The sequence below is a fragment of the Eschrichtius robustus genome, chromosome 17 (genome assembly GCF_028021215.1).
Source record: "Eschrichtius robustus isolate mEscRob2 chromosome 17, mEscRob2.pri, whole genome shotgun sequence".
Classification (NCBI taxonomy): Eukaryota; Metazoa; Chordata; class Mammalia; order Artiodactyla; family Eschrichtiidae; genus Eschrichtius; species Eschrichtius robustus.
In genome coordinates, this window is record NC_090840.1 from 12,294,019 (window position 1) to 12,305,652 (window position 11,634).

General features: G+C 43.9%; 2 protein-coding genes across 4 annotated transcripts in view; one reads left to right on the plus strand and one right to left on the minus strand.

Moving 5' to 3' along the window:
* The window catches only part of TRIM55 (tripartite motif containing 55), a 40,821-nt gene extending 32,521 nt beyond the window's left edge, over positions 1 to 8,300 (plus strand). For all 3 annotated transcript variants that reach the window (XM_068525616.1, XM_068525617.1, XM_068525618.1), the window contains one exon: positions 8,178 to 8,300. In XM_068525616.1, coding sequence (XP_068381717.1) covers positions 8,178 to 8,300 — 123 coding nt within the window. The remainder of the gene's footprint in view (positions 1 to 8,177) is intronic.
* Positions 8,301 to 10,618: 2,318 nt separating this feature from the next.
* On the minus strand, positions 10,619 to 11,200 carry CRH (corticotropin releasing hormone). Its single transcript, XM_068526222.1, has one exon. The coding sequence runs from the start codon at positions 11,198 to 11,200 to the stop codon at positions 10,619 to 10,621; it is 582 nt and encodes a 193-aa protein (XP_068382323.1).
* Positions 11,201 to 11,634: the final 434 nt, after the last annotated feature.

Here is an 11,634-nt window from a genome sequence, read left to right on the forward strand (position 1 = left end):
GTCCCGGAAATTATAAGAAGTTCTGATAATGAAATGCAGGCATTTTTCCATAGAAAAAATTTTGGAGTAAGGTTTTTATTTAAAGAAGTCAGTTTTAATGAGACTATTATATGAATATTATTAATGCTTTTTCATTTGTATCCTGCAACTGCAATTTTCTCTTTCTGGGTTTTTTTTTTTTTCCTGCTGGGAAAGTGACATCCTAATAACTGTCAATGTGGGGACTTTTCTAGAAGGGCCAAAAAAAAAAAAAATTCTATACTGCAACTGTAGGCTATATTTCTCAGGATCAAATAGCTTCCTTAGTAAAAGTCACTTTAATAGGAAGCTAAAATGGATGTATTTGTTTTAAAGAGGGAAATGTAATGTAAATTGTGTGTGAGCAGCGTAATGAATTCATTTCCCCTGGCAACCTGCGCCTACAGCTCTACGATTCCTGAAAACAGTAATGCAGGCACTGGGGAGAGCTCTCTGGGGGAGTTGTTATGACATAGCTAGTTGGGTTTTGCTTCCCGTATTTTTTAAATGTTTATTATTCTGACTCTAAGACTCTTGCTAGTGTTGTACATCCTGTGGATTTTTTTCTGTCTTTATTTATGTATCTCAGTGATTTCCAGGCCTTTCCCCCACTACAACCAACAAAGCAAAGAAGGAATCCACCATCGTGAGAAACCAGTGCCACGTGGTAATGACTGTAACTGATGCGCAAGGTCTTTCACAGAGGTTCTCTCATTTAAACCTCCCAACAACCCTGCACAGTAAGAGCTGTTAAACTCCCTCATTTTTTAGTGGAGGATTATAGGGGATGAGTGACCTGCTCCAAATCATGGAGCAGCTGGGAGCTTGGTGCCTGGTGACCCCTTGTCCACCACCACGGAGTGTGTGCGTGCAGTAGGATGGAGGCCATGCACACATCTAGGAAAAGTGGGTGAATCCCCACTTTACCTGGGTTGACGTGATTGAGGCAAAAATAGCGTGACCAAGGGTTCTCTGCATTGACTCACCACTCATGACACACGGGCATAGAGAGGTCGGTTCTCGGCCTCCACCGCCTGCAGTGACGTGCGCATACACTGCAAATGAGTGCACCAGTCCTTCGGCTGCACCCCACGCTGCTGACCCACCTGCCTCCCTGTCTCTGACTTCCTGGGGTGGAGTCAGCCTGTCCCCTGAGTCTCACACGCTCAGCAGCACTCGCTGCCTCTTTTCTCCTTGGCTTTATGGTCTCAGCATAACCCATAGAGTTACTTTGAGCCAATTCCTCAACCATCCCATGTTTTCTTGTCCATGAATTGGGCATAGCAATACCAGCAGCCTCCCACAGCTCTTGAAAACCTGTTTGCCTGTTTCCCTCACACAAGGCAAAGAAGTCCCGTTTGTGAGGAATTAAAGATCTAATTAGCATCCTTTGTAGTTCAGCTCTCCGTTCAGAAAGGCTGAGAACACACACACTCTGTGCTGGATACACAATGTCAGGTCCATGCCTGAGAAGAGGGCTGCCTGTAAGTTTTTGCAGAACTGTGATATCAACATTTTCACTTCTCCTTCCTGCTCCCCACCGACCCCATCAATTCCTAGACACCATGTTTGAAACAGACCAAAGAGAGTACACCACACATCTTCCTCCAGGTTAAGAAAAAGTGAGTGAGTTTAATTTCTTCTCGTTTCACAGTCCCGGTTTCTGATCTTCCCTAACTTAGCAAGAGGGAGACAGCTCATGGCAACGAAGCCCCGAGATCAACTCCCTTCATCCATCCCTTCCATCCCTCAGTGTGCAGAACTGTAAATTCTCCCAAGGGAAAAACATGCTCTTTAGTGAATGTTCTCCTTCCAGGGCTCATTTGGTGGGGCGAGGGGTACCTCTTTCCTCCTTCCCCTAGCATCTGTGGAGCGCGTGCTGTATTGTCACAGCTCTGTGCTGCATCCCTAACATACCTTGATTGCTCTGCCACTGAGCAGAGATGACTGCATTCCTGTGAAAGAATTGCCCATGATGGACCTGCCCAACCGAGTTTCCAGGGCTTAGACCCTTGGCTGTGAGTCACCGACCATGCCCCAGTCACTTCTCAGGCATTGACGACTGGCCCAGGGTCTTGGCTGTACTCTCTTTTCCAGTCTGGAATCCATAATGCTTAAGCTCTCCAGGGGCCTGAGGTTCAGGAATGCTAAGCAGGGAGCAGGCCAATGCTTGGGTTGAATCTTTCTGAATAAACGTCCTACCCTTGACCTCGGCATTCCTCCTCACACCTGTTTCCAGCATCTGGCTCTGATTCTCTGACCCAGCCCAGCAGGTGCAGGACAGACACTGGTGGTCGCCCACTCAGTGGCCTCAAGCGTAGCCTTACCCTTCTCACCCACACTCCTTTAAGTCAAATGGCTTTCACTGTAGATGCTCAAGGCTTCTTTTGGATTGACCTAGAAAGACTGGCATTTAACATGCATGGTAACCAGATCCTTCCGTCAGGTTGAATTTGTGATTGGCATTCACGGCGGCAGAGAGGAGGGCGAGGCCCAGGTGTGGGGCTGGACACAGTTTCCTCACTGCCCCCGGCACCTCCTTCCGTGCTGGGCATGTGGCGGACATGTCCACAACAGCCCGGCCCTCAGGGTGAGGCAGGGCCATTTCTAGGTAAAATGGTATCTGGCAGGGGTGGACCTGGAGCCATCAGCGTCCATTAATGTCTCAGTTGCAATTCAGTTTATCCAATCAGCTACTATCACTTGGATAAGCCTGAGGGAATGGAACGCAGGACAGTTACGTTGTAATGGATCAGAATCGTGGGTGGTGTACACAACGCTCATTTGGGGAAGGGCTGAGGCTGGCACCTTACGGAGGCCCTGGGAAGCTTAGAGGCAGCCTGCGGGCACCGGTGGCTCATCAGAATGACCTGGCACAGCTCGCTCGTTTATTCCGGGCTAGCAAAAAAAAATTCCTCTCATAAATGTGGCTACCCTGTCTTATGCCAGAGTGAATATCAGGAAAGCGTCTGTTTCATTTTGTTCAGTCAGTGAATCAAGCGGGCCAAGCCGCATTTAGGTAAAGGGGGCTACTGGTGTCGCCCCCGAGCCCAAACAAGAGCATTTCCTCCAAAACGGCACCCAGTTGTATCCCCTGCGCTAAGTGTCCAGGGACACATTTGGCCTCAGTGAAACGCCGAAGGCAGTTTCACGCTTTGATTGTCAAGAATATTGCCACAAGAAGCGTGTTGGCTTTTTTACAAAATTCATCCCATTTAGCATAAAAATCAAGCCAAAGACTCCACTGAGTATTATCCTCTCTTTTCTTTGACACCTTCCTACTAAAAACTAACCTTCTGTTAAGAGCAACAAGCTTGTGTGCCTTTACAGACCAAGAAGGTAAGATTAATGAAAAAGCAGGTGAGGTGAAAGAAAAAATGTTGATAGAAGCACAAATATAATACATGATATTGTTTGCTTTCCTCTTAACTTACTTTGAGCATAGCAACTGTACAAGCACAGTGACAAATGGCCGCTGAAAACAGCCTTGCAGCGGGGGAGGCAAAAGGGAGTGGTGAGCACTGTGGAAAACTCTGCGAGAGAGTCCATCCCAGCCCAACGGGACCGTGCTGCTCAGCCCTTCCTGCAGGTTCTGGGTGGCTGAATTTCTGCTTTGCCAAGAGGACCTGCTAACCCAGATTTTAATGGGAAATCTCCTAATTAAAAATATTGTTTTAATTGTGGTTAAAAACACATAACATAAAAATGACCGTCTTAACCACCAGTTTTAAGTGTTCAGTTCAGTAGCACTGAGTAAATTCCCGCTATTATGCAACCAATCTCCAGAACTTTTTCATCCTGCAAAACTCAAACTCTATACCCATTAAGCAATATCTTCCCATTGCCGCCTCCCCCTAACCCCTGGCAACCACCATTCTACTCTCTGTTTCTATGAACTTGGCGACTTTAGATACCTCATGTAAGTGGTATTGTACTGAATTTGTCTTTTAGTGACTGGCTTATTTCACTTAGCATAATGTCCTCAAGGTTCATCCGTGTTGTAGCATGTGTCAGAATTTCCTTCCTTTTTTCAGATGGAGTAATATCCCATTATATGCATATGCCACACTTTGTTCATCTATTTACCCGTTGACGGATACTTGGGTTGCTTTCACCTATTGTGAATAGCGCCACTGTAAACTATGGGTGTACAAATACCTGTGTGAGTTCCTATTTTCAATTCTTACTGAATTTCAGAATCATACGGTAGTTCTATGTTTAGTTTTTTGAGGAATCACTATGCTATTTTACACTGGTTTACATTGCCACCAACAGTGCACAAGAGTTTCTATTTCTCCACACCCTTGCTCCTAATTTTTTAATGTTTGCAGCTAATTCAAGCCTTTTTCAAAATGCCATGCACAGTTCAGGCCAAGCAAACACTGGCCATAACCTGGAACTGCCCTATACACAGAGAAAGATATCCACAAGCCTCTGGCAGAATTCATGCTACTTTATCCCCATCAGCAAGAAATGGTACTTGATGACGTAACAAGGATGATGCGTACACATCACTCAGCCCTGAGCAGAAGCACGTCTCACCACCCTGCTCTTCAGGGCAGGGAAAAGATAGCCTAGTACCATAATCTGACATTAATTTTTTTCCCTTTCAAACGGCATTTGATAGTAACAGGAAATAAATCAAAGGAAAATAAAAGATTTTGTGTTTCTGAGTGAGTCTGGTTCATGAATACCCAGAATTTCTGGTCAAGTTCACGTGAGAAAAATGGTCTTTCCTTTAAGCAAAGGTATATCATTCCCTTTGGCTAGTCTTCTGTGGATCTTGACTGAACTGGGTCTCCCAGTTGAGATGGAAAATTCTGCCTCCCTGTTCCATTTCCAGGTTTTATTTTATGACTAAAACTCACATTTCTCAACTTATCTGAAGCCCCATGCTGATAGAGCAGTGTTAAATGATGGTTGTTAAGTTTGTTCATTTGTTACCTGAGGAAAATGTGTAAAATATAGAAATAATATCAGACTAACAATCCTTTCTTCCCCTTGTCATACATCTCAGAATAAACTGGAATGCAGGGCAAACTCAAAAGCAGGTAGAGGAGATCAGTGCTTATCATTCTCTGTCCTTTGTTCAGCTTCAATGAGACATCATTATTCCCAAGAAATAGCACTTCCTGTGATGAAGGAGAGCCAGCATTTGGGAAACTATTTAAGGGAATACATATATACATTTCTCTTGGGGAAGGCTGTAAGGAAAATGTCTGCTTATGATTGAATGGGCTGTGCTTATAGAGAGATTTCTAAATTTTTAACTCCTTCTCCCTTTATGAGAGAGCCATATATAAAGTCGGGCCATGTGGAGGTACACTGGACTGGGTGCTGAGTAACCGTGATTACAGCATCCCAAAGGAACTCAAACTTATACATGACGCCCAGTTCTGGAAAGATGAGCATCACAAATACAACTGTCTTTCTTTACTGGGGCGTCTTGGCTGTTGTATATCGTTCCTCACAAACAGTCCCCAGGTGTTTCTGTGTGGCAGAGGAGCCTCTTTGCTAATATGAGAAGAAAATGAAGGAAGGAAGGGAGGGAAGGAAGGGAGGGAAGGAAGGGAGGGAGGGAGGAAGGAAGGAAAAGGTAGGAAGGAAGGAAGGAAGGGAGGGAAGGAGGGAGGGAGGGAGGGAGGAAGGAAGGGAGGGAGGAAGGGAGGAAAAGGAAAGGAGGGAAGGGAGGAAAAGGAAAAGAGGGAGGGAGGAAGGAAGGAAGGGAGGGAGGAAGGAAGGAAGGAAGGGTGGAAGGAAGGGAGGAAAAGGAAAGGAGGGAAGGAAGGAAAAGGAAAGGAGGGAGAGAGGGAGGGAGGAAGGAAGGAAGGAAGGAAGGGAGGAAGGGAGGAAAAGGAAAGGAGGGAAGGAAGGAAAAGGAAAGGAGGGAGGGAGGAAACGGACATTTATGAAGCAGTTAATATAAGTGAGTTGTGTGCAAAGTGCTTTAGGTGCATTACTTTATTTATTCAGCCCTTACAACAACCTTGTGAGATAGGGTGTCATCTCTATTTCACAAAAGAGAAAACTAAGGCTCAGAGAGGTTAAGTGACTTGCCCGAGTCATACAGCTAATAAGTTGTTAGTCTGGGATTCAAAACCAGGCTAAGCCTCTTTGCATAAAACTTTCTTGCTGAGATGGTTCGGGGCGGGGTGGTCCTCAAGTTCACATAAATAAGACCAAGGAGACGGTATAATCACCTATAGATACTCAGGATAATCTCCGCTCTTAGCCCCCTGCTCTGGCACCGGCCTTTCTGCTCTGAAAGATAGCATTGGTCCATATTGTTTGGAATATAATAACTGACTAAAAACATGAGAGTGTAAAAGTAGCAAACCCAAACTATTTAATACCAAGTTTTGAAGGCTGTAGGGTATTAACAGCTAAAACATTGAAAATGGAAGATAGATTTTAATCTCGAGTATAAAAAAAACGCACTAAAATATATACAGATTCCAAAAGCAGCCCCAAATGGCTTGCAAGCCGCCAGCAGTGTCACAAAGATTCTATTCCTCTGCAGAAAATACCTTACCCAACTCTAGTTTCATCCTTCAGATATTTCAGAACAACTGTCATGGAAGTTTCCTCTAGATTAGAAATTGCCTTCAAGGAAAAGAGGCTACAAAATGAAGCCTGATGGTCTGTTCATCTAGGCAGAATTCACTCTTCACTCACACAGAATGGCTAGAGAAAAGTACTTTACACATTAATGATATGCCTAGATCACCTGGGATTTTTTAGGATTCGTGAGAGTAAGGTGACTATGATGGAAAAGAGAAGAGTTCAGCATGCATACATAGGCACAGGGTTCTGTCAGGATGATGTTAATTCCATATCAACTTCAAGGACATTGAGGTGGCTAACCCATTACCAACAGAATCTAATAACAGCCTTTTAAAAAAAGCCCGGTCACACTCGATGTCTCAACTATTCCTTTATAGAAATCTACCTGCTTTAGTTTTATTCTACTGTGGCTAATATGATTCCATGGCCCTTCTTAACTTTCTATCAGGGAACAACATGGCAGGGGGAAGGATAATCCTAAAGCCATAAAGACTTGAGAAAATTTTAGTGAGCTTGAAACATCAGCACCCAGTATATATTTAGGGTAAAATCTGGTAAAGTGCAGGACAAGCACTCATTTTTCTCTTGAAACTAGTTTGAGTGGCAACAAAACAACATACTTATCAAAGTTCTGCTTTGCCTGTGCCAGGTATTGTCCATTCATACAGCAGCTTCATAACATCACCCAGGGATTCTGGGTTGAATGTATGTGCCTACCTCATTGCTTTGGCATCAGTGGCATTGTAATCCCATGTGATAACTTTACCAGTGAAGTCATCAGAATGTTAGTCTGTGTTTGGTAGTTCTCTGAGGAAGAACTGTTTGTCATGGTACCTTCAATGTAAGCAGTCTGAATTTTTACTTCAAGTCGCATTTCAGCAAGACTTCTTTATGATTGTCCCTCCCTCATTCCACTGAGTGATTATTTTTTAAACTCAAGGCATCATAAGTAAATTTCACTTATGAGATTAGATAGATCAATGACTTCAAAATCATAACTTGTATCTGTCTGGTATCTATAAAAGATATCTCTTTAGAAATGTCTATGTAATTAGATTTTATTGCTTGGAGAAAAAAGTCCTTTTATTCATGATTTGCTCAAAACTAAGCTTGCAGTTTTGCAAAAATTACATATATATATATATATATATATATATATATTTTCTTCATATGCTGGTAGAAATTCTTACTTTAGCAGTGGAGAGATTATAGTATGTCATGTGATGTAGTGAAGTCATTTAAATCAGGATTTTATTTATTTTGCAGACTTTTCTAAACCCAAATTCCTACTAGTTTTAATGTTATTTTCATCTCAGTAAATCATGTACAAGTGGACTTTAAAAAAAAGTAGAATAGCCTGTACTGTTTCCCAAGGGGCATGCATTACTGTTGCCCCTTTTTAGATCATGAGTGTGAATTCCTTTCATGGCTCTTGGCCATAGCCAAGATAACCTGAGCTTGCTTTCCATTCCTAATAATAATTATGTTCTATATAATTATTATTATTATCCTTTCCCCTCAATAGAAAAGTGACTGGACCAACTCAGAAAGGACTGGCCTCTTTTTCCTCTGATGCAGATTTTCTTCTATTGCAGACTGGATTTGAGGACCCTCCCCTCCAGGGACAGGCTGCAGCTTCAGGGAGTGGGAATGGAGCTGATTCTGAGCCAGCTCGCCATGTCTTCTCCTTTTCCTGGTTGAACTCCCTGAATGAATGATGTTCATTCCAACTGCTGCACCTCTGTCTGCCTGGCTGAGATTCACACAGGCAGCAGGGAACCTAGATGAAACTAATATTATGCAGATGATGAAAGGGACCTCTGAATGGGATTTCTACCAAAAATACCCTTTAATTCCAGATGACTTAGATAACACATTGAGGGAAAACAATGCTTTGAGAAAACAGTTGCAGAAAGCATTGGGAAAAAAGGAACTTGATCTTACGCAAATCTTTTATTGTGTGGGAAACATTATGAAGGGTTTGTAGGTGTGGTATGTGTGTGTGTGTTTCAGTAACAAGTGGCAGGTGTTTAAAAATGTGGGCACTACACTCTCGTCTCTAATAGGCACTGTCTTTTGTTATGATATCATAGTAGCTCTTATTCTCTTTCCTCTTTAACAATGCAGGTGGTCAGTGAAATTCAGTGTTAATTCAGAAGTGACTGATTTATCAATATATGGACAAAAGGTAAATCATTGACCAAAGATATGAGATACTTCACAAAGCTTTCCTCTTTTCCACCACAGATGTCGCTGAATGGATATCCAGAAATGTTCTTTGACTCTGGTGACACTTTCATAGTCCAGAAGGCTAAAGGCCAAGGACATTTCTTGTGACATTTTTCTGATCTTAGTTTTAGATATGCAGATATCAGTCACTTTAACTAAAAAAGACTTTTCAACAGGAACTGGCTATTTTCTTATGTATCCACTGAGGCACCAATCTGCTGAACTGTAGAATAACTGCATGTATTTAAATATATATATACATATACACGCACAATACACATTATACATGTACAAATATATATATATGTGTATTTAAATCATGCTTTATTTGTTCCACCATAATTTTGCCTCCTTCGAAACATAAGTTTTAACTTTACTCTGTATGAACTCTTAAATAAATGCTGTTTTTAACGACTTAGTCTTACAGTGATTTATTATGTTTCATATCATCTTATTAATCCACTAATCAAGTGAAGTTAAAGGGTCTCAAGGGAAGAAACATCCTCATCCATCCAGATTAATTCTGAAGTATTAAACATTCGATTGAATTTTTAAAGTTATAACTAAGCTACCAAAGGCGAGTGCATTGTAAAACTAATTAGGTGTGCTGTTTGATTTTAGAAGTGCATAGAGATAGTTTGTATTCCTAAGAATTAAAGTGATTAGGGTTGGCATAGACATACATGAGGTATTTGTGAAGTTATTCAAGTCAAAATGTGCTTTATGAAAAAAATGTTCCCAAGGGCCATTTTACAGCAACTACATTTAGTTCTTTTAAGTGGAGAGGCTACTAAGTTTCTCCTACTAGAAGACAGCAGTGGAAAATAGCTTAGAAAAAAGATAATTAATGGTACCAAAGTAATCGTTTGATAAAGTAAGCCTTTCTCATGGGAAAACAATGCAGCATTTTGGCCCCTAATTGGAGGAAAGCCCCCCCCACAGCCCTTGTCCTCTTTTCCTTTCCTCCTTCCCCACTGTCCCCAATTATTTCACATCTTATAGGTAATCAGGGTTAGATGTTATTTCCATTATGAATCAATCTTCTATTTATAGAATTACCAAGCCTTAGAACTGGAAACAACTTTCCAAATTATTTAACTCAACCTCAGAGGAGTAATCTGGGGTGCAGAGATGAGTCCAAGGTGGTTGCAGTGTAAGCCACTGACATAGGTTTGTGTTTTTAGTAGAAAATTAAATGCAAGGAGTTTTGTTTTCTCTTGTGCTGAAGTCAATTTGGAGGAAGTAAGGAGCTCAGAGTATATTCCCCTGTGAGCACTGAAGAGGAAAAATAAAGTCATGATTACCTTTGCAGCTTTTATTAGAAATATAAATATTCAACATTCTCTTACACAACCAAATTGACCAAGGATTGGAAAGCTGTTTTATTACTGAAACGTTTACAAGGAAAAGTTGGTTCAAAGAGCTTACAGATTTTGACTCACCCACCCAAGAGAATGACATTCTTTTTGGCTCAAATCACAACCAAATCAATTGGGTGACTTCTGTCTGCTTCTTCAAAACATTTCCTCCTGGGTCTATACTCTCTTTAAAACACTGTTAAAGACACCTGGAAATAGAAACTATAAGTACACGGTACAAATTACAGGATGTTGCGTTACTGCACGTGAATACATTTGTGCATGCTCACTAAGGAGTATGGGCGCTCTCGCTGTACATCCTCTACGTCTCAAGCTATATAAAAATAAACAAACGGTATCAGAGCAATGCTGTGGTACAGAATACTGCATTATTTTTTATTTTTACTTTTTGTGTTAAATGCAGAATCTTTCTGGCCAAACGCACCGTTTCATTTCCCAATAATCTCCATCAGTTTCCTGTTGCTGTGAGCTTGCTGCGCTAACTGCTCAGCCCTGGCCATTTCCAAGACTTCTCGGAGGAGGTGGAAGGTGAGATCCAGGGAGATGGGAGGTTCCTCGGCTCGCCTCTCCCTCTCTGGTGCCTCCTGGCGGCCGCCGAGGGCGTTCTCGGCGCCGCGTTCCACCGGACTCGCAGGGCTGTCGAGCGGGCGCCGGGGCAGCGGCAGCTGCTGCAGCAACGCGCGGAAAAAGTTGGCGGCCACCTCGTCCGGCGAAAGGCGGCTGCCGCTGCTGCCGGCAGGAGGCGAGGAGGCGGGCGAGAGCGGAGCAGCGGGGCTCTTATTGAGGCTACCCAGGCGGAGGAAGTACTCCTCCCCCATGCGGAGCAGGACGGGCCGAGCCTGCGGCTGCTGAGGCTGCGACGAAGGCTGGAAGAAATCCAGGGGCTGGGGGTGCTGCGAGGCCTGCCGGGCCCCCGGGACGGGCCCCCGGCTAAGGAGGGCCCTGCACGGCGGGCAGGGCAGGAGAGCCACCAGCAGGACGCCCGCGGACACGAGCAGCGGCAGCCGCATGTTAGGGGCGCTAGGTGCGGCACCGAGGTGGGCAGAGGGCGGAACGAGAGAGAGAAAGAGAGAAAGGGAGAGTTGATCAGAGTTGAGCTCAACTGGGAGGTGCACTCGGGGTGGGGGGGCTTCCTACAGGAAGACACCCACAGACCTGGCTCGGGGGCTCGGGCGGGCGCTGTCCGCGGTGCTGAAGCGCGCAAACTCGGACTTCCAGAGTTGGAGGGAGACCGAGACGGGGAGCAAGAAAAGGGACGCCTGCAGGGCTCGGCGCCAAAGCTCAGCCCCTCGTCAGGCCGGACTGACTCTTCTTACGAGACTCACGAAGGGACGGTCCCTGAGTCCCCTTTGTAACGGTCCCCCAAACCAATCCCCCGAGCTCTAGAGAAGACCTACAAATTTAAGATCTCACCTGTCCTACACATCTCCCCCCACCCCCCCAC